This window comes from Stenella coeruleoalba (genome assembly GCF_951394435.1).
Source record: "Stenella coeruleoalba genome assembly, chromosome: 2".
NCBI lineage: Eukaryota > Metazoa > Chordata > Mammalia > Artiodactyla > Delphinidae > Stenella > Stenella coeruleoalba.
Window position 1 is genome coordinate 61,220,385 of NC_137147.1, and position 24,123 is coordinate 61,244,507.

Genomic DNA, 24,123 nt, shown 5'->3' on the forward strand with positions numbered 1-24,123 from the left:
CATTATCATGGATTCCTTGAATGACTGGGTGAATTCTCTTTGTGTACACTAAATTCTTAAAACTTCATCTTATACGTACCACTGTAAAGGAATCCCATTATTGTGTCAGGTTCATTATTTTATATCATTCCATTTCTTTTTTCAACAAATATTTATTGAGCAACTATTAGGTGTCAGGAATATTCTGGGTACTTAGTGCATATCAGTGGACAATACAGACAAAGATCTCTGCCCTGGTGAAGCTTATATTCTACTGGGAGAGACAGGAAACAATAAACATAGAAAAGAAGTAAATAATGTAGTATGTTAGAAGTTGATAAGTACCATGGAAAAAGGAAAAAGCAGAGCAGCATGAGGATTTTTTTTGGTGCTGGGGTGGGGAGGACCGGACCTCTGTGTTAGACTGGTCAGATTACTCGTTGACCATGTGAAGGAAGTTGGCCAAGTAGAATCTGGGGCAGGGGCATTCCAGACAGAGGAAATGGCTAGCACTAAGGCCAAAAGCTGAGATAGTCCTGGCATGTTTGGGAGACAGCAGAGGCCACTGTGGCCAGAGTAGAATCAGTGAGGGGGAGAATAGTAAGAAAGTTAACTGGTGAGAGAAGTAATGCAGGCCCGGATTATGTATGGCTTTTCTCTGAGTGAGATGGGGAGTCATTACTGACCAGAGGAATGACATGAAATAACTTACATCTTAAACAGGATCACTTGAGTTGTTGGGTGAGAATAGATGGACGGAGTCAAAGGTGTATGACGGGAGACGTGTTACTGAGGTGCTGCAGTTAATCAGCTGAGAAACGGTGACCATGACTTAACCAGAAAGGGAGCGAAGGCACAGGCAGTAAAGGAAGTCAGAGATGGTAGAAGTCTGGTTATATTTTGAAGTAGAGCCAATAGATTGGAAGAGGATTTTGAGAGAAAGGAGTCTAGGTTGACTCTAAGGTTGAACGAGTTGGCCTTTGTTTTGGATTTTTTTGTTTGCACCCTCCCTATCCCACCCCTCCAGGCGGTCACAAAGCACCGAGCTGATCTCCCTGTGCTATGCGACTGCTTCCCACTAGCTATCTACCTTATGTTTGGTAGTGTGTATGTGTCCATGCCTCTCTCTCGCTCCGTCACAGCCTACCCTTCCCCCTCCCCATATCCTCAAGTCCATTCTCTAATAGGTCTGTGTCTTTATTCCTGTCTTACCGCTAGGTTCTTCATGATATTTTTTTTTCTTAAATTCCATATATGTGTGTTAGCATACGGTATTTGTCTTTCTCTTTCTGACTTACTTCACTCTGTATGACAGACTCTAGGTCTATCCACCTCATTACAAATAGCTCAATTTCATTTCTTTTTATGGCTGAGTAATATTCCATTGTATATATGTGCCACATCTTCTTTATCCATTCATCCGATGATGGACACTTAGGTTGTTTCCATCTCTGGGCTATTGTAAATAGAGCTGCAATGAACATTTTGGTACATGACTCTTTTTGAATTATGGTTTTCTCAAGGTATGCCCAGTAGTGGGATTGCTGGGTCATATGGTAGTTCTATTTGTAGTTTTATTTATTTATTTATTTATTTTGCGGTACACGGGCCTCTCACTGTTGTGGCCTCTCCCGTTGCAGAGCACAGGCCCCGGATGCGCAGGCTCAGCGGCCATGGCTCACGGGCCCGGACCCGGGCACGATCCCGTGTCCCCTGCACCGGCAGGTGGACTCCCAACCACTGCGCCACCAGGGAAGCCCTATTTGTAGTTTTTTAAGGAACCTCCATACTGTTCTCCATAGTGGCTATACCAATCCACATTCCCACCAGCAGTGCAAGAGTGTTCCCTTTTCTCCACACCCTCTCCAACATTTATTGTTTCTAGATTTTTTGATGATGGCCATTCTGACTGGTGTGAGAGATGATATCTCATTGTAGTTTTGAATTGCATTTCTCTAATGATTAATGATGTTGAGCATTCTTTCATGTGTTTGTTGGCAGTCTGTATATCTTCTTTGGAGAAATGTCTATTTAGGTCTTCTGCCCATTTTTGGATTGGGTTGTTTGTTTTTTTGTTATTGAGTTGCATGAGCTGCTTGTAAATTTTGGAGCTTAATCCTTTGTCAGTTGCTTCATTTGCAAATATTTTCTCCCATTCTGAGGGTTGTCTTTTGGTCTTGTTTATGGTTTCCTTTGCTGTGCAAAAGCTTTGAAGTTTCATTAGGTCCCATTTGTTTATTTTTGTTTTTTGAGTAGGGGTGTTGGTTAAGGCACTCAGGAGTCCCATTTTGAACATGTGGATTTTTTTTTTTTTGGCGTTACGCAGGCCTCTCACTGTTGTGGCCTCTCCCGTTGTGGGGCACAGGCTCCAGACGTGCAGGCTCAGTGGCTATGGCTCACGGGCCCAGCTGTTCCCCGGCATGTGGGATCTTCCTGGACTGGGGCACGAACCCGTGTCCCCTGCATCGGCAGGCGGACTCTCAACCACTGCACCACCAGGGAAGCCCCAAACATGTGAATTTTGAGATGGCTGTTAGATATCCAAGCAGAGATGTCAAATAGGCAATCAGATATTTGTCTAGACTTTGAAAGGGAAGTCTGGACTGGAAATGTAAATTGGCAAGTTGTTGGCATATAGATGGTAATTAAAACCATGGGTTGGAATGAGATCACCAAGGGAGTGAGTGTAGATAGAGACCTTCCTGAGTGAATTTCATGTATTTAGCGTTATTTACTCAGTGGGCCGATAAAGTTAAATACTCCCTCTTCTCTAAGAACTCATGGTTTGTATTTGACTACACATTTTCACAAGTGCAGGAGATGCCATTCACATAGACTACAGTGTCTGGAGATGAATATTGCATTTGCCAGTATGGGGATGGGGGGAATGGTGTGGAGAGACAGTTATATATTTCTCTATATTATTGGCCATAGTATGGTGTGATAAATGCTATCCTTGATATATGTAATGGAATTGTAATATAATATTGGTAATGTAAAATGTAATATAACTGGTATATGTCATGGAATTGTAGAGAGAGGAAATGTGAATTGACTCAGTGATAAGAAGTCAGAGTAAATTTAGAAAACGCTGTTCTCAAGTAATTTATCTTAGAACAGATAATGTATAATAGCATTGTGTATAGTTAAAATCAAAATTAAGACCTGAATTGGGGGCTTCCCTGGTGGCGCGGTGGTTGAGAGTCCGCCTGCCGATGCAGGGGACACGGGTTCGTGCCCCGGTCCGGGAAGATCCCACATGCCGCGGAGCGGCTGGGCCCGTGAGTCATGGCCACTGGGCTTGTGTGTCCGGAGCCTGTGCTCCGCAACGGGAGAGGCCACAGTGGTGAGAGGCCCGCGTATAGCAAAAAAAAAAAAAAAGACCTGAACTGAAGGATCACTTGACATTGTCCTTTAATAATCTATATTCAAGTCTACCTTTGGGCACCTAGTTTGTCTTCTGCATTCCCCCATTTTATTGCTAAAAAGGTTACTGAAGACATTGCAGCACTGTTCATAGGTGAAGGCAGAGGTGGACCAGGAAGGAAGGCACAGGAATGACAACAGCATTCTAGGTTTCTGTACTTGAGGATTCTGTTAGGAGTTAGCAGGGGTGGGGTGTCCCTTGGTCAGTCCATCAATGTGGTCCTGTACCTTCCATTGTCTCTTTTCTGTGGCTTAGTTTGGAAAAAAAGGGTCTTCTGCTTTACGTTGTAAGCATTCTAAATCTCCAAAGTAAAAAAACAACCATCCCATCCACCACCCATTCTGTGAAGTGTGATGCCTTTATTGTGACTTTCTATTCCCAGCTTTAAGGATACCCTTGAGTCCTCCACCAGTGGTTATAGGCAAAGTAGGTAAAAATTGTAGAAAATGCTTCCTGGTGAAATAGATATATTCTCTCTCTCTCTCTCTCTCAAAATTTTTTTGCAAGGTCTCTACCTTACAGAAATCAGCCTTGTGTCCTAGGATGAATAATCTCAAATATAAAGCACACCCAGGCCACAGCTGAATTAAAATTTTACTTAAAAATTGTAAATATTTGTATTTTCTGTCCTTCATTTTATGAGAACCATGGCATAGTTCCTTGAAGACAGTTGACAATTTGACAATAAAAGTAAACTGTTATGCAAGACTAGAATTGGAACAGAACATAAATAGCAACATTTCACACTGTAAATAGCAACACTAAATCACTGGGCCTAAAACTTAGTTTTATGCATATTGCTGTTCTCTGTTCATTGTTTTCCCTTTACATGTAAGGTTGTTCTCAGTGTGTCACTTCTGTGCCCACTTTTGAAATTCTTCATTCTTTCAGGCACTCTTGATGCTGCATCAGGCTATGTCCCAGCACTGAGCACAATACCCTGCATGCACACCCTTCTCAAGAATCATTTGTCAGTCTATTAGGTGTTGAATCATTGGTCACTTTCTCACATTTACATAGCTGCTGAACATCTGGATATGTGATCAACAACATTGCAATTCTACATTCAAGTACTTCCTGTGCTTTATTTCATATCATATTTGTCAGTATTTCTCCATCCTTGCTTGCTTATTTGGGTTATGTTCAAACTAATGAATAAATGTAGAATAAATTGCTGCCAGTTCAGTTCATCTAGAGAATTAGCTGACATAGTGGCATGTGCAGTAGCCCTAAGCAGCATTAATTTATTTATTCCACAAATTTTTATTGAGCTGACTGCCAACTATTGTGCAAAGTGATGGGGATATAAAGGTGAATAAGGCAGGTGGAATCTCTGTCCTTGTGGAGCTTTTAGACAAGAAAACAGTTACAGTGCAATGTAATAACACAAGTCCAGGGTACTGTGGGAGCACATCAAAGGGTACCTGTATCAGAATTAGGTTCAGGTACGAGTGGCAGAAAACCCAAATAGCAGTAGTTTAAAGGAAATGAAAATTTTCTTCAACGTGAATGTCTGGAGGTAGACCAGAACTCCATGATGTCACGGACTACTTCTGTCTTGTTGCTGTGCTACGTGTGACCTCCGTGCCCAAAATCACTTCATTGTGCAAAATGGCTTCTCCTGCCCTAGATCAGCATTCCACCAGAAGGAAGTAGGAAAAGGAAAGAGAAGAGCAGCCTCCTTAACTTTAAAAGACTTCCTAGAAATTGCTCAAACCACTTGCACTTACCTCCCATTGGCCAGAACTTGGTCACATGTGACCTAGCAGCAAGGAAGGCTGGGAAATATAGTATTTATTCTGAGCAACCAGGAAGAAAAGGGGGTGAATACTAGGGGACAACTAACAGTCTCTGCCCCAGGATTTCTGGGAAAATAGTTGCCCAAATTGAAATCTGAAGGTAAGTAGGATTCTCAGAAGAAGTGTATGTGTGTGTATCCTCCCAGGAGGACAACATTCCAAAGAGAAGGAAAAGCTCAGGGAATTGAACACTGAAAAGAAACTGTTCTCCTTGGATGATAGTATTTGTGCTCTTCTTCTAGTTGGGCATTGACTCTTTCAGACTTAGAGGTGCTTGTGACACCGGTACATCCATGCTGTGATGAGAGATGGTGAATCTACCAAAGGGGAGAGGGTTGGAGCATCACTGCTTATGTGTTTGCATGTTAATAAATGTGACTGGGAGCAGTGGGAGGGTTAATGGACACATGATTAGATTGTTGGGAGAACATATTAATAGAAGTGAATATCACTCCTCTGTTTAAAATCTCCGTTTGTGCCAGAGCACTTACAAAGAAGTAATCACTCATGTGTCTTGCTCGCATAGAAATAAAATCATGTTATTCATTAGTCTTTTGCTCCTAGCTTCTATCACCTGTCATGTCCAAAGTCCCGAGTTTTTAATTTGAAGATTCATACTTGAGAAACCAATAGGGTCAAGGAAATAAGAACCAGTGTTTACATGAGTGTTTACTGGACTTTTCTTTATCATCTTTCAGGTCTTGTAGAAATTTGCCTGATGCACCCTCTCGATGTGGTGAAAACCAGGTAAGGTTCTGCTTGAACAAGTTTTATTGACTTTGGCTGATATCCAGATTAAGATCTGTCAGAACACTAAATGCTAGAACTTGTCCTAGGCCGGTAGCTTCTCCCAAAAAATGGCATTTATATTTACTTCTTAAAGAAAATACGATTTGACAGATAAAATGTAAGCAGTGAAAAGCATTTCTGGATCGGGGTCCTCTGAAAGTATATAATATTTTACTGCCTTCACCTGACAACCATAAGGTATAATTTGTGACTAAACTGGTAAGCGAGGGAAATTTATCAAAATGATGTAAAAACTAAACTCTATCTAGTGAATTATGACAGCCGACTTTCATTTGGCATTGCATATAACATATATGTTATATAGCATATAACAGATTGCTATTTAATAGTGAGCATTTTGATGTGAAACTCCAAAATTTCAAGTAAACTTCTTAAATGGTGCTTAAAGAATTTATTCCTACAACTGTTTGCCAATACAAAGTGCCATATTTCCTGGAAAATGCCTTCGCTCTTAAATGCCTTAAAATCAGGGCAATGTATTCAATCTGTTTACCAAGAGAAGAAAACATCTTGTGGGTTTTAATATGATCTAGAGCAGTTTTTTAAAAGTTAAATCCATGGCTAAATTACTGAACTCTATTTTTTCATATTAAAAGCTCTGAAAGTATAGTGAAAGTTTCCATTTATTTGCATTGTGTAAAACCCAACAGCATACCTAGGCTGGAGCTGAACAGCAAAAAGTGCCACGCAACAGTGATGGTCAAAACAAACCCTTACTGCCACAATTAGGAAATACTTGATGAGTCAGGCTGGTCGTTGAAGGGACATGTTGCTTACTTTACCTACAGAGGCAACAGAATCTTAGTTAGGCTGGTTGCTGAAAGCAAGGGAAGGTGTCTGTGACATGCAAATAATATTACATTTCTGATAGAGATAGAGAAGATGAGAATTTGGCTTCTTTCTTAGCTTGGGAAGCTATAACAAAATTTCATAGACTGGGTGGCTTAAGCAACAGACATTTATTACAGTTCTGGAGGCTGGGAAGTCCAAGATCAAGGTGCCAGTCAACTTGGTTCTTGTTGAGAGCCCTCTTCCTGACTTGTAGACAGTCACCTTCTTGCTGTATCCTCATGTGGTGATGGAGAGAGGAAGCTCTGTTGTCTCTCTTTCTTCTTATAAAGAACACTAATCCCGTCATGAGGCTCTACCCTCATGACCTCATCTAAACCTAATCACCCCACCGCCACCAAAGGCCATCATATTGGGGGTTAGGGCTTCAATATATGAATTTGGGGGGCCGCAAACATTCAGTCCATAGCAGCCTCAAGTCGCCAAACCCGAACAGAGAAAGAAGGAAATCCAAAGTTATATTCAAATGTAAGGTGGGTGTACTTCCTGGAGCATCTTTTATAGAGAGTTCAGAAACAGAAAGCAAAACTCACTGGCCTTTCCTTCTTAGTTTCCATATTAACCTTCTTTGAAAAGCCAGATTATTGTTAATCTCTCTGAGGAATAAATTGTCTTTTTCATTTAATGGTAATTTCCTAAATTAGTGCAGTGTTCAAATGAGCAAGGAGAAATAAGAATGATTTAAACAAGACCATATTGACGTTACAGTTACTCATTCATTCCCTCAATCCTTCATTCATTCATTTAGCAACATGTATTGAGCACCTAGTGCTTGTGGGTTCTAGGTTATCTCTGCCCTCAGAGAGCTCACGATCTGATGAGTTAATAGGAATCTCATCACAATGAATTTCAAAAACGATATCATTTCTTGGTACTGGATATGAATCAGATATTTCTTGAAATGGATGTGCCAGGTTACTGGGGCTTTATGTCTTCTTTGTTATATAGATATTTTTATGAAAAGGGCATTCATTGATTAGAATTAGTCACACACCCTTACCAAACTTCAAGGGAGAGGGAAAAGTACAATCCTTCCAGGGACCCTGAAGGAGAAGGGAACTGGATGGTGGATGGTATTTGACCTGCATAACAATAAAAACTGTGTTGAATAAAGACTCACAATCATAGAATAAACTGAAAGCCCCAAACTTTTGCAGTTGGCTGAATCAGAAGTAGAATATGCAAGATTGGTAGCATTTATCACTGGGCACTAACACACAGGTGGTAGCGAGAGGACAGGACAGACTAAATTATTGCCGAAATCTTCACTATTATAGTACTGGAGATGACCACGTTTCTAAATAAGAAAAACTGTAAACCATAAAGGATAATTCATGAAACCATGTAGCATTAGTGCTGTAGCATTAGTGATTTTAGCAGGTTACTTTTTTTAGCAGGTCACTGTAGCATTAGTGATTTTAGCAGGTTACTTTCCTTAATGACATCCAAGGGCCTTGGATTCTAAATTGTAGCAGGCATTGTCAAAGTGGGGCATGGGATACACCAGGCCAAACCTCACTTGCTTCAGTTTTCTGTGGGCTGTTTTAGCCTCTTCTCGGATATTTTCCTTGAAGAATGGGCCAATGAATTAATCTGAGCATGGAAATGGCTTATTTCCCACAACATCTCATGTGCTGGAGTATGGCAAAATCAATCAGTCTAGTCTTTTGGGGTTCTATTTGTACCTAATCCTTTTCTCTGTGGAAGGAAAGAAAATAGATTCTAAAAGTGTACTTCCAGATTCTTTCTTCACAGGAATTTTTCTTTCATCATTTTTTTTGCACTCTTTAAATTACCGATTCTGTTACACCTGGCTCGAGGGAGAGAAGAGGTGGTGGTGTTACCTAAGCCCAGGCACCAGGACTACCTGGTGAAAGCCAGAACTGCCGTAGATCTGTCGAGTGGTAGCTGGTCTCAGAGGAACCCCAGCCACCACCAGATTTCCTGCCTGAGGCAGACAGGGAGAGGGGAAATCCTCTAGTTTCTCTCTTCTCTCTACCCTTTAGTCACCGATCAGTGCTCCTATATGCTGAACCCAAGGAAGACTGGGAGGCCCAGCCTGGCAGAGGGCTGTCCCTCTGCGTAACAGAACAGAGCAGGACAAGGGAAGAGTGAGAAATGGTCTGAAGACAAACAAACAGAACTGACACACTGTTATTTTAGTGGGATTTGGAGAAAGAGCTGACATAAACATGCATTTTCTTTTTTTAAATTGAGACATAATTGACATATAACATTATATTAGTTTCAGGTATACAACATAATGATGCAATGTTTGTATATATTGCAAAATGACCACCATAATAAGTCTAGTTAACATCCATCACAGCGCATAGCCACAATTTTCTTTTTCTTGTGATGAAAACTTTTAAGATCTACTCTCTTAGCATCTTTCAAATATACAATATAGTATTATTAACCATACATTACATCCCCAGGACTTACTTATTTTATAACTGGAAGTTTGTACCTTTTGACCATCTTCATCCATTTTCCCCATCCCCATCCCCTGGCAACTACCAATTTGTACTCAGCATCTATGAGTTTGATTTTTTTTAGATTCCACATATAAGTGAGATCATACGGGTATTTGTCTGTCTCTGCCTGATTTATGTCACTTAGCCTAATGCCCTCAAATTCCATCCATGTTGTTGCAAATTTCCTTCTTTTTATGTCTGAATAGCATTCTACTGTATATATATGATACATCACATTTTCTCTATTTATTCATCATCCATTGATGGACACTTAGGTTACAAGCATGCATTTTCAATTCAGCATGTTTAACAGGAACTCACTTTGCATTTTAAAAGATGATTAGAAGTTGTAACTGATAAGAAGTAGCTTATTCTCCTCCATGTTAAGTGTGGCTCTAGGGATAGACCCAATGTGAGCATAGGCTAACCACATGACAACAGCCTTGTTCTAAATGTCCCCACCTGATTTTGCAGAGGAGATGTGGCTAAGATGCCATAAACATGGTAGTTAGGTAGAATCAAGGTCTCCTTTGAGATTCTCCCCAGAGACATGCATATACACTGTTTTATAGTTCTGTTTATACACCAAGAACTTTGTGTACAGTTACGATTGGACCCCCAGTTAAGAACCCATACCTACAAATGACAAGACTATTCACCTGTATAACTACGAAGACCAAAGGTAGTTTAGTTTCTCACTTTATATCCTCCAGAGATTCATATTAAATAATCAGTAATATCTCATACATCTCTCATATTGTCTCTGTCTCTTTCCCTGTCTCTCTGTCTCTCCCCCTTTCCCTTCAGCTTTCCTTTCCCTACATGGGCTTCATTTTTGGCATGGCTTCTCTCACTTGGCAGCAGGTGGCCTTAGCAGCTTCAAGCTTACATGGTCCTTGGTGTTTGTATTCTCTCTGAGACAGGATTACCTAGTATTTAAGAACCCTGGCTCTAGAGTTAGGCTGCCTGGGTTCAAATTCTGCTTCTTTATCATCCGTGTTACAGCAGCTACAGGGAAGTTACTTAACTTCCCTGTGCCTCCGTTTATCTCATCTTCAAATGGGAATAATGTGGTACCTACATTATTGTAGGAAATAAATAACTATACATAGATATATAGTTATATGTATATAGTTATATATATATAGTTACATATATATAGTTTTATATATATATATATACACACACACATACATACCTATATATGTATATATATTTATATGAAAGCATGGTGTTTAATACTGTGTCAGCAAAGGAAATGGGAACTACAAAGACAAATGGGGTTTATAAGGTAGTCAGGGAAACATGAGGGAAAATACAAAGTGTGAGAAAGGGGAAGTGTTTAATGTGGAGTCAGAAGGTTTCAACTTTCCAAGCCGGAAGACTTGTGTTATGTGAGCACTGCATTTAAATCCTTCCTCAGAAGGGTGTTTGCAACTAGAGAGTCCTTTTGGCTCTGAGGGCAGGACAGCATCAGTTTCATCTATGTGTTCCTGTTGACATCATTCCACACATCATTTTAGGGCTGTGTGCTGACGTTTTTAGGTAACCCCCGTGGCAAGCACAGTGTCTGGCCTCCAGGAGGTGCCCAGTGAATGCTGTTGAACAAATGAATAAATGAGTATTGGGAAACAATCAGAAATAATAGCCCTATGAGTTCTATGGCCAAATTGGAATGTCTAGAAAATGAGTAATATGCAGCTGTGTTGTCTTCATTGAAAAACTTAAGATTTCATGAAAGAGATGGGAAGTGAGAATCTGTTGAAATAAAAAGGGAGAAATGACTTGATAGGATGGTGGGCAAAAACATTTCAAACTTTTGGTGGAGTTTTGGAGACTGGACTGGGGAAGAGTGAGATGAGAGGGTTTCCAGTAGGCGTGTCAAGATGAAAGTTGGGTGGAACGAACCTGCATATGGCATTGAAGGTACGGAGGCAGCACGAGTGACAAGCTTTGAGATGAAAAGCAAAATGCTGGACTTCATCTAGGATAGCACTGGCTAATTGAAATACAATGCATGACACATACATAAATTTAGGTTTTCTAATAGCCACAGTTTTTAAAGTAAAAAGAAACTTTTTATACAATTACTTTTAACAATATATCTCATTTGACTATATCTTATTTGAGCTCATTTATCTAAAGCATTGTCATAGCAACATGTTAATCAATATAAAAATTATTGAGATATTTTGCATTCTTTTTTTTCATACTCAGTCCTTGAAATCTGGTGCCTATTTTACACTTAGAGCACATCTACATACTGATAGTCACATTTCAAACGCTCAATAGCCACATGTGGTTAGTGGTTATGAGATTAGACAACACAAGCCTAGAGTGCAATGGGGAAAGGACTTCTTTAAGGGGAAAGAGAGGTGGTCCAGTGGTTCCTTAGTAAGAAAAATACTCTTGCTTAAAATGGGTTGACAGTTGCAAATAAGCAAGGTCCTAGGTGGGAGTGAATTTTACTACATACGCATTTAATGGTCTGTACTGGTGTGTAGAGAGTAGTATTCAAAACCCCACAGATTTATGAAAGTCACAGTCCAAGGGGGTTTTAGCTTACATCCCCTGCACACTTATTCCCAGGAAGGGAAATGGCTCATTGTGCTTCAGGAAGACGGAATTACTAAATTACTAAGGTGTTCATTCTCTTTGGCCCAGAGTCATTTTTCATAATTTTTTTTTTTTTTTTTTTGCGGTACGCAGGCCTCTCACTGTTGTGGCCTCTCCCGCTGTGGAGCACAGGCTCCAGACGCGCAGGCTTAGAGGCCATGGCTCACGGACCCAGCCGCTCCGCGGCATGTGGGATCCTCCGGACCGGGGCATGAACCCGTGTCCCCTGCATCGGCAGGCGGACTCTCAACCACTGCGCCACCAGGGAAGCCCCATCATTTTTGTTTCGTTTCATTTTTGAATGGGGCATAAATCGGGTACAAATGAACTAAGTTACCCATCCTGTAAAGACTGAACTTCTAAAAGCCTGTCCTGTCAAAGAGCTGTGAGGCACTCTTTTTGGTGGATGCTGGAGAAGGCAGGGAGAGGTCGGGGTGTGGAGTGTCCTCACAGCTCCTTACAGATGCAATTATAGGCTGCTGGTGAGTGGACAGGCCAATACATACCTTGGCTTTCATCCTTCCTCACATTAGGACTTAATTTGCACCGAGAAGTCTTATTATACTTCTCTCCAAACATGTGAATTACTGTGTGAATTCTAAAGACTCACATGGTTTGAAGATTTGGTATCCACATGTCATTATATAAGTGCTTATCGGGCTTTTACTGAAGCTGTTGAGATTGATTTACGCACTCTCTCTCAGTGGCTCCCAAACCCCAGACCTGCTGAATCTGAAACTCTGGGGGTGGGGCCTATGGATATTTACGTGTAACAACCTCCTGGGTGAATCTTAAGCCTGACTGGTCACTGGGTCAGCCTTTGGGAACCATGGCTGAATACCCCATGGGCAGTTCTGTAAAACGTCTTCATGTAAAGAATTCTTTTGTGTGTGTGTGTTAAACATCTCATTAACCTGTGGTTCTCATTGGGTTTTTATACCGGTTGTATACCGCTTTGTTAGCAGTGATGGGAAGTGGAAGGGCAGAGGTTTCCCTGCGGAGGTCATTCTGTGGTTTGTGAGAGTGATATGGGAATATATTATCTACAGCCAGAGAAAACACATTCTGTCATACTGAGTGAGGTTACAGGGGCAAAAAATCAGTGCCAGGCGATGGGAGAGGAGTGAGCGTTGGTTGTTACAGAGGGAACGTAAATGGCTCTGATGGGTAAAAATGATTTAGAGGCATAAGCCCACCACAAACTTTATTAAAAAGAGAGAAATCTGAGGACAGGTTATGGTGAGAGGCTGCTTTGTGGGGAGCCCAGCAGAGAGCGAGGACCTGGGGCTGGGGAGCATCCACAGGCTCCCTTTACAGGGGGAGGGGAGCACAGCAGTGAACTTGAAAACGAACACTTAATTTAGAGGTTGGAGAGGGGACATTGAGCAGCCATTGGGGCCAACAGAACAGCAGGGTGGAAACAAGGAACGAAACTTTTTTTCCCCCCAGTAGATCCTTTAAAAAGAAAAGAAAAGGAAAAAAATCCTTTTATAATGGGGAGAGAACAGTGGGAAAAGTTCAGGATGGAGTATAAAGTCAAGGCAGTAGAGTCTATAGGATTAAAAACATTACAGAGCAGCTGAGAGGGTTATTTCCATATGTTAACGATTTGTCCGTGGTATAAAACATTGAGATCACATTCAGGGTTAGACCATGGTTATGCCTGATTTCTCACCGTGCATAGAAATCCAGGGCTGGACCACTGTCATGGCTTGTTTCTAACCATGGAGAGAATGTGACTGAAGTAAAGCAAGCAAGGAGTAGAACCACATTTTTATAAACTATATTTTTGTTGCGTCTTTGTCATTTAGCTAAATCAATCAGTGGCAACTCATAATAGTATGAAATGGTTACAGAATCCCAAAAAACGTTGGTGTAACTTCAACTTTGCTTTTGAAGTTGCATGACCATATCTGGGTTTCTCTGGGATTTGTTTTATTTAATTGAAATGTCTTTCTGTACTTACTGAGCCAAAGCAAGGAAGTCCTGGGTGGTGGGCACACTGCAGCTCTGCATTGATTGAGTATGTCATTCTTTCCATGTAGTCATCATTAAAGATTTTATTTATTAACATAATCAAATAAAAATGGTGCACAGGATGGATAATATATTTGGAAGGGGTAGAGGTGACAATTAACTATGCTCTCCTTGGCATGTTGTAGGGCTGCAGTGAATATGTGTTAAGTGAATAAATGTGTGCTTTAAAATGCCATTTGCTCCCACCTAAGTTCTTTATTACAAATTATAAATTCGTCATTGCCAATGAGTTCATGCAAACTTTAAAAGGTCCCACATTTGTATAGTGATTTAATTAAAAAGACTAATATAATCTAAGCTTGACCCTAAAACAAGATAAAATAATCCTATTTTGTGCATTGTTAAGAATGCTGCATGACGTTGTAGATACGTGTGACTTTCTGGGGAAAGACAGAAGGTTTGGGGATGAGAGACCATAACCCCATGAAGAGATTTCATTAATACTACTCCTGGGATTCTTACTTTGACAATGTTCTGCCTCTTTGGGAAACAAGGGTTGTATCTACACTGTGGAAAACTCAGAGGGGCCCACAGTAGACAGCCCACTGAACATAAAACCCAGGCCATTGGCGGGGCTGGTTGCAAAAGCTTCCTGATCCATAGGAAACACTCCATGTACGTGGGCCTTTGCTGCTACCGAACAGTTTTAATCATTTCTCCAGTGGCCCAATAATAATGAGGAGGAGATAGAAAGAGAGGACATCTAAGGACCTGTTGCTCTGAGGCACTGGAGAAAAAATTGGTCCCAAAGATCTTATGCAGAATCTTGCTACCATAGACTAAAATAATTTTTCAAATTTCTTAATAAGGAAAAAAAACTTTTCTTTTAAAAAAATCCAGCCAGTTCTCCCTACATAAAATAACATAGTTCTATTAGGTTAAATCAACTGTAATTCACTTTATAATCTTGAAATATTTCTAATCTTTCTTTCTTTGTCTTCCTTTTTCTCTCTCTTTCTTTCCTTCTTTCTTTCTTTCTTTCTTTCTTTCTTTCTTTCTTTCTTTCTTTCTTTCTTTCTTTCTTTCTTCCTTTCTTTCTTTCTTTCTTTCTTTCTTTTTCTTTCCTGCCTTCCTTCCTTCCTTCTTTCTTTCTTCCTTTTATTTTCGCTTTTTTGTAAATGGAGTTCTTTTTAAAATTACTTCCGAGAGGAGCATACTATTTTTATGACTCACATTGTGGAACCTTTGTAAAATGTTTCATCTCTCCTTAATTTGTGTTTTTGTCTAAATTTTTAAAATACAGATTTGGTGTTTGTTTAAAGGACAGTAGCTATTATTCCTCAACTAATGAAATGGGCTTAGAAGATTCTCCCTTAGCTAATAAGTAAGGCGTGTTCTATTTTGACACTTCTGTCTTCCTTCTGCTTAACTGCAAAGGCTTCTTCTTCTAGAGGAGCCCAGCCTGGAGGATGAGGCAAAGTATCTGTCCACTCTTCATGCCTGCCAGTGGGCTTCTCCAGACGTCCTTTTTTTTTTTTTAAGCTGAAAGGTAAATAATTCTTAAATGGCTTTCTTATCTTTGTCATGGGAAAGTGAATTACTTCTAAAGTGAGTGTCAGCATGAAGACTACTTCCTCTGTTCCCCCCGCCCCCCACCCCCCCACCCCATCCCCATCCAGGGTTTTATCCCAATTGCTTTAAAAATTGCAGCAACTTCATTTAGTGAATGCCCATCACAGGTTCCCCTATAATGAGATATTTTGCCTTAACCATGGCTTAGATTCCAATTTTGGATTATTAGAATAGAATATGCCTATAAAATATAGGAATAAAATAAACTGATTTGGGATTATTTTGAATTAAAAAACAAATGGGATATTTTTAAGTGTTTTTTAATGCAGTTATAAACTTTTCTCAGATAATCATCTATTTTTTTTTTTTAAATTTATTTATTTATTTATTTATGGCTGTGTTGGGTCCTTGTTGCTGCGCGCAGGCTTTCTCTAGTTGCGGTGAGTGGGGGCTACTCTTCGTTGCGGTGCGTGTGCTTCTCAGTGCAGTGGCTCCTCTTGCTGCGGAGCACGTGCTCTAGGCACGTGGGCTTCAGTAGTTGGGGCACGCGGGCTCTAGAGCACAGGCTCAGTAGTTGTGGTGCTCGGGCTTAGTTGCTCCGCGGCACGTGGGATCTTCCCGGACCAGGGCTCGAACCCGTGTCCCCTGCATTGGCAGGTGGATTCTTAACCACTGTGCCACCAGGGAAGCCCCATGATTTTACATTCTTATTAACAGCTCCCGGTGAGCATCCTGCCCCCTTCCTTCTCAGTGCCTTTGTACATGCTCTTCCCTCTAATAGGGATGCTTGTCTCTTTTTTTTTTTTTTTTTAACATATTTATTGGGGTATAATTGCTTTACAATGGTGTGTTAGTTTCTGCTTTATAACAAAGTGAATCAGTCATACATAAACATATGTTCCCATATGTCTTCCCTGTTGCGTCTCCCTCCCTCCCACCCTCCCCATCCCACCCCTCCAGGCTGTCACAAAGCACCGAGCCAATATCCCTGTGCCATGCGGCTGCTTCCCACTAGCTATCTACCTTACTGCGTTTGTTAGTGTGTATATGCCCATGACTCTCTCTCGCCCTGTCACAGCTCACCCTTTCCCCTCCCCATAACCTCAAGTCCGTTCTCTAAGAGGTCTGCGTCTTTATTCCTGCTTTACCCCTAGGTTCTTCATGACATTTTTTTCTTAAATTCCATATATATGTGTTAGCATACGGTATTTGTCTTTTTCTTTCTGACTTACTTCACTCTGTATGACAGACTCTAGGTCTATCCACCTCACTACAAATAGCTCAATTTCGTTTCTTTTTATGGCTGAGTAATATTCCATTGTATATATGTGCCACATCTTCTTTATCCATTCATCCGATGACGGGCTCTTCAATAAGTGGTGCTGGGAAAACTGGACAGGTACATGTAAAAGTATGAGATTAGATCACTCCCTAACACCATACACAAAAATAAGCTCAAAATGGATTAAAGACCTAAATGTAAGGCCAGAAACTATCAAACTCTTAGAGGAAAACATAGGCAGAACACTCTATGACATAAATCAAAGCAAGATCCTTTCTGACCCACCTCCTAGAGTAATGGAAATAAAAACAAAAATAAACAAATGGGACCTAATGAAACTTCAAAGCTTTTGCACAGCAAAGGAAACCATAAACAAGACCAAAAGACAACCCTCAGAATGGGAGAAAATATTTGCAAATGAAGCAACCGACAAAGGATTAATCTCCAAAATTTACAAGCAGCTCATGCAGCTCAATAACAAGAAAACAAACAACCCAATCCAAAAATGGGCAGAAGACCTAAATAGACATTTCTCCAAAGAAGATATACAGACTGCCAACAAACACATGAAAGAATGCTCAACATCATTAATCATTAGAGAAATGCAAATCAAAACTACAGTGAGATATCATCTCACACCAGTCAGAATGGCCATCATCAAAAAATCTAGAAACAATAAATGCTGGAGAGGGTGTGGAGAAAAGGGAACACTCTTGCACTGCTGGTGGGAATGTGAATTGGTTCAGCCACTATGGAGAACAGTATGGAGGTTCCTTAAAAAACTACAAATAGAACTACCATATGACCCAGCAATCCCACTACTGGGCATATACCCTGAGAAAACCAAAATTCAAAAAGAGTCATGTACCAAAATGTTCATTGCAGCTCTATTTACAATAGCCCGGAGATGGAAACAACCTAAGTGCCCGTCATCGGATAATCATCTATTTTAAGTACAGGTTTTGGGGGAAAGAGAGAATCTGAAACTAATAACCATGTCTATTTTGAGATAAGCTCTAGCTCTAAATTCAAGAAGTAAAGTAAAAGTTCAAAATGTTTGCTGTTTATCTGGCTATAGTGCTTATTTTATTTTAAATGATTTCTAGTTAAACTCTAAGCAGTGTCACCAGTGAAAATAAAATTGTCTTATCAGAGGTGTTTGCTCCCCACCTGCATGTATAAAGAGCCTGTCTCAGAGAGCTGGAATATTCCTCAAAAGTCATGTGCCATGCAGGAAACGCTTTAGGTTACTTACTTGGGTGCTTCCTGTATCACCAGAGAACCAAAAGTGTTGAGAAAGGAGCTGCTTGAGAAGAGAAAGCACAACTGTGAGCTGACCCTTGGAACCTCGGGCCCTGCCCATGGGAGAGCTGCTTTTAAGTTGAGCATATAGTGGGAATGATGCCGAATGGAATCGGAATTGCTGGGATTGTAGCACAGCTGAAAACTATGGTTATCATGGGCATGCTAGAAGGTTGTTTTTCCTTTTTGTGAAGCAAGAATAAAAATCATAAATTTCTTTAGACAAACATAAATCCAAGGCTGATAATGTAATACCATAACTGTGAACCTTGACCAAAATTGATAAAAGTTGTTTGAACATTCCTGGAAAATCGATTAATTCTCAAAATATTCTTGTTGAGATGGCTTAAATTGCCTGTATTGCTTTTGCTTTGCAGTCAGGGCACAGCTGAGATTTAGTTTTGACATAATGAAGAAGTTTGCAAGATGATAAATAGAGCTGTATATTCTCTGGATGCAACTCTACGTGCTCTGGGCCAAATTCCTACAGAATAAAATTTTCCCATTTGGGGCTTATTGAATAATATTTTCTCCAGTGAAACTTTTGCAAGTACTGAATAGGTTACATACTTTCATAGCAAAAACAATCCAAAATTAAACCGACTATCCTCAATTTTTGGTAATCAAACTCTATCTGGGATATGCATTTCTCTTTTTTATGAAGAAACACAACATATGGCAAATGTCTATCAGATCTAATTGAGTACTGTTAAATTCTCAAGAAAAAAAGCCTTTAGAATTTAAATTATCTCTGTGTTTGTGTCCTTTTAAATTCTGAAAAGTAACCAGTAACCAGTATACTTAAAAAAAAAATTTTTTTTCAGATGTTCTCAAGTGGGAACTGGTTAGAATTCTGACCCGTTTTCCTTCCAAAAGAACAGGTTAGCAGAAATGATCCCTTTGTAGACAGGCTTTAAGTGTCAAGCGAGAATGTGATTAACACATTAACTCCGAGAGACATCTAATCAAGCAGGAAGATGAACGCAGGAGCCCAGCATTCTGGTTCAATGCTGTCGGCTCCGGTGATGGGAGTCAATGGAACGCTCTGGGACTTGATTCTTCACCTGGAAATGAAGGCTGTTCTCCTAAATGATCTCAGAGTCTTCTTCCAGTTTGATATTCTATGTTTCCAAAGCCACGTTTTCATTGCTCAAAAATAACGTGATCTTAGTACATGTCCAGCAGTGGGATTTCTCTGTTGAACATGCCAAGCTTTCTCCTGTCTCAGAACCTGTGTGCTTGGTATCCCTTCTTCTGGAATGACTGGCTCCTTCTCAACCGTCAGACCTCAGCTCACTTGTCATCTCCTCTGAGAGTCTTACCTGGCCGCCTCATCCAAAGTGGCCTCTTGTGTTTCTCTCTTTCTCATTACCGTGTTGATCTTTTTGCTCTAGTCTTCTGATCTCGTCACATTGATTTCTATGTGTACTCATTAACTGTTTGTCCACCTCCCCTGGAATGTAGGCTGGGACCTTCTTTCTCTTGTTCACTGATGTATGTATGTAGTGTCTAGAAGAGTGTTGGCACAAAGTAGGTGCTCGATAAGTACTTATTGAATGAAGGTAGTTTAAAAATTGATGCATGTATATTTTAAAATTATATATTTGGAAAAATAAAACAAACAAAAACACTAAGGTTGTCTTTTGCTCCAGTCATGAGCCAAGCTTCACACAAGGGCAATTCACATACTTTATGCAATTCACATATTTCTTTTGGCTTCATAGCCTGGGCATTTTATACAGCACATGTTGTATTTTCTTCAGTGCTCAACTTGTGGTTTATAGCTTTATACCACAGAGAATTAGAAATGATATTCATATACTCGCTCTGTGTCAGTGAATTTTCCAGGACCTCTGCACCAGACGCTCCTTTTCTACTCCTGACACTGCGAAATTTTCATCTAGATGCAGGATAGTTGTGTCTCTCTCAGTCCTGTCCATTCTTCTCTGCCAAGGTTCAAGGCTCTTTTTTCCAGTGCAGTGCAGGGACGACCCCTACCCACTACAGTGGAAAGAGAAGGACTCACTCTTGTGGGTGATGCGAGGACTGGTGGGCATGATTCTAGGGACCGGTGGGCTTCCTGAGGCCAGCCTGGACACTCCTTAAGGAAGTGTTTTTAGTGCACACAGTTATCTTATTTTTACTTGCACAACTTATGAGGCTAGTTTTTTTGTTTGCTTGTTTGCTTATTTCTAATGAATAATGCCAGATGGAGTAGGGAGAGACTATTGCACTGCTCAGTAGATTGGCCTTACCACTTATTGAATTAAAAAGTATAGAAATCTCTTTTTGATCAGGATTTGGTAGGGATCTTAAGCTTTTTCTTTTTCAAAGCAACCAGGATTAATAGAGTAGTAGTGTCAAGCAGGGCTCTAGCTCCATTTCAAAACAAAAATAATGCATGACTTCCAAAAGTAATATTTTCTAGTCTCTTCTCCTGGAATCTGAGAGAGGCAGAGGCGGGGGATGGGGGGTGGAGGGAGAGGGAGAGGGAGAGATTTATTAAGAAAATGTTAATCGTTGCTTGTGAAGTAATAATCTTGGAATAATTTTTGGCTTTTTGCTATGCTTGGTCCTAAAGAATCTCAAATTAGCATTTCTGTTTCCTTGTTACATACTGAAAACTTAAGTAGATTATTTATTTGATTTCCTTTCAGTACAAAAACAGAGAAACTTTTAGGTTAAATAGGAAAAAAAGAAAAAGAAATGACCTCGAAATTTATCCTCAGGTTGAAGAATTGGAAAAGAACTATTGTTTTACATTTTGATTTCCCAGAGTGTGAGAAAACTGTCCTTGTCCAGATGCTTGCCAAGTTCTCAGAGAACACTTAAGAGTGTTTTGGGGGAGCACGGGGAGATAGTCAGGGTCTTGTATGCGGGTGTTCCAGGTTTCAAACTGTAACAAGGGAACAGGAGAAAAGAGGGAAGCATTCCCAAATCAAACATAACTCTCAGGAAATGAGCCAGAACACCTGTGAGAGGTCGGGGGTCAGAAAAGACAAACTCAGGGTTTGCTATTTTGATCACATTACACAAAAGAAAATGGTCATAGATAGTGGACAGAAGAAAATCTGGAATTTTATGGAGAAGTTAGGAACTAAGGACTCTGCCGTTCTAAAACTCTTTTCTCCCATGACTCTATGATGTTTCAAAAAATATTTTCAGAATTGACACTGAAACTTTCTGGTGGTCTCCTGTTGCTTAAGCATCAGGTTGAGGAATTATTTATCTCTTTCTCGTAACTCCCAGAGGTTCACTTCTGGGAACCTTCTGAGGCGGATTCTTTGGCCAGTGCTTACAAGGCTCTTGGCGGGGCGGGGGTCCAACAATCAGAGATGGAGAGACATCACAGCCCTGAATCCTGGGCAATTCACTTCTATGGAGAGAAAAGAGGTTTGCAAACGTACTTCATGGGACCTCCTAGGGAAAAAGAGGGTGTTGTTTCCATCTCATTTCCCAGCTCCAAATTCTCTGAAATCTGCTTGATTTTTGCCAGGTGTCAAATTATAACCCACCTTGTCAACCACAAATGACTAATGATTAGCCTAATGACTATGCAAAGTTTGAAACTCATATGTACGTTGTAACTTACTGGCTACATTGTGTTTTCATAAATAGTGAAAAAAAATTTTTTTGTCCCCAAAAGCCAATAAAAACAAAGTTTTAGAATCTAATTGCAATATTCATTTGCAGTTGTTGACCCTGCAGGTGCTCAATGAGAAACAAAATGGGAGCTGCAGCGGCCCATCTTCAGGCCTGCAGCCGGCCAGCTCAGCAAGTGATGCCCGTGCCCTTCTCCTGGGGAGAGTTAAGAGATGTCAGCACCGCTGGGCACAATATTTGACCCTTAAACTCCTTCATATACAAGCAGCTGTTTTCCCCTTTTCACCATTCCCTGAAGGAAGCAGGAGGGCTGAAATAACTGATACTCTTTTTTTTTTCTTTAATCCCCCTTGCATAACGTAAATTTAAAACTTTAATTGAACGATGACCAGTTTGCTCGCTGGCCGTTTACTGGTAGGCTGTTGTGCTCAAAAAAAGCCTTTGCATAATTTTCTTTTCTTTACATTGTGTGTAAAAGGAGCAAGAGCTCAGCAAGTTTCCTCCATATTTACTCCTGGCCCCCAGTGTGTGCCTTGAGAGCTCATAAAAACAAATCTGCCTCTCAGCCAGCAAGTCGGTAATGGGATCTGGAGCCTCTCTCCGCAAGGTCACCTGTTTAAATAGACTCCCAGAGAGCTGCCTGAAAGGTGTTTCCATCCTCGGGCCTCTCGCTGCCTCACTAGCTGTCTTTTAGGAAGTGAGCCTTCCAGTATGGGTCCTGCCTCCCGAGGAGTCTTCGTACTGCCCATCTGCACTGCAGTTGATGATAAGAAATCTGGAGACCCAACCCAGGCAGATTCAGACCCCAGGTCTAAGATAAAGCACGCTTTAGACTCTAAATACAAAGAATTGCCTTTAAAATTAAAATAGAACTGTATCCCATTTGCTACTGGAGTGCATTATAGAGTCGTCAAACAGTAATAAACGTGAAAAGACCCCGTGGCAATGTGAGGGCTGTAAAAATCATTGTGAAAAAAGAAGCCAAGAGTTGTTCACAGGAATTTAATGGCCTTTTGCACCAGGGGCAAGCTTCCTTGGACCGCACAGCAGACAAGCCTCCCCCAGATTACATGAAAAAACAAGCCAAGTATTTGTGATGATCGTCTGATTCCACATTTTTTGTGTGGGACATGCTTCCAGTGTCCAGCTTTCAGTCTCCACAGATCTGTCTCCTTCCTGCCCCTCTGTCCCACAATTAAGCGCAATTCCTGCCTCGTTCAGATTCTAGCCAGATTCACTCAGTAAGTGACCCTGTGTGCCCTCCTCTGTTGTACCGGCCATGCGCCAAGGTGTGGGGACCCCAGGGCTTCTTCCACGCGTGGATCACCCCCTGTGTCTGGCACAGCCCTAGCCAGCTCCAGATCTCTCCAAAATGGTGCTAGTGACCCCCTTTCCTCTGGCTTCTCCTGACTTAAGAAGGGAGGGAGTCTTGGCGTCAGCAATTCAGTGAGGTTGTCCCCCCAGCACCCACTACCGGAACTGCCAGTCTCCAGAATCCCCCCCTCTCTTTTTACAAGCCATGTCTGAGCAGCCAGGACTCAAGGCTGAGATCCAGATCAGGACTGGCCTGACGGCTTTGGAATCAAAGAATGAAGTCAGGGTAGAAACAATATACAGAAGGACAAGCTCAAGAGAGGGAGAGCAAACAAAGCCGGCAGTTCCTGGTTAGGGTCATAAAGCTCCTACTTCCTTTACAGACCAACAATAAACAGAGTCAGTCACCAATCAGTAAACATTCCTCACACACGAGTGGGGATTTGTGTTCAAAGACACCAGATTGGACGCCGACTTCCCCACCTTGCTTTTCCCTTCCCCCAACGTAATAGGGATCCTAAATAAACTTCTTTCTTTGTAAGGTTGACCTGGGTTTCTCAATCTCAGCTCTTCTGACACTGTGGGCTGGTTAATTCTTTGTAGTAGGGGTCTCTGCCCTGGGCATTGGTAGAATGTTTTAGTAGCATCCACAGCCTCTACTCACTAGATGCAGGAAGCACCTTCCTCCCAGTCTGAAAACCAAAAATGTCTTCAGACGTTGCCAAATACCCCTTGGGGGGCAAAAATCACCCTCTACCCCCTTTGAGAGCCACTGGGTTAAACAAAGGATCGAGTCCATTGGTCTCATGCGTGATAGGCTTAAATATCGATATGTGACAAATGTGACAAATACCAGTGAGGCATCAGAATACGTACAATGTTATAACCCGGAACATGCAGTACTGTACTTCGGGAGTTGCTCGGCAGACGGGAAGAGCAGTGATTCTCAAACTTCAGTATGTGTCAGAGTCACCTGGAGGGCTGGTGAAAACACAGACGCCTTAACCCCACCCCAGCGTTACTGATTCAGCCAGTCCGAGTGGGAGCCAGTAATTTACCTTCCTGACAAGGATGCTGATGTTGGTGCTCCTGAAGACCACGGGGCTGGACCTTTCT

At 41.1% G+C, this 24,123-nt stretch overlaps 1 protein-coding gene across 9 annotated transcripts in view; it reads left to right on the top strand.

Annotated features, from left to right (window-relative positions):
* The window catches only part of SLC25A21 (solute carrier family 25 member 21), a 533,965-nt gene that overhangs the window by 312,125 nt on the left and 197,717 nt on the right, over positions 1 to 24,123 (top strand). For all 9 annotated transcript variants that reach the window (XM_079912925.1, XM_079912920.1, XM_079912921.1 and 6 more), the window contains one exon: positions 5,904 to 5,952. In XM_079912925.1, the coding sequence (XP_079769051.1) occupies positions 5,904 to 5,952 (49 nt within the window). The remainder of the gene's footprint in view (positions 1 to 5,903; positions 5,953 to 24,123) is intronic.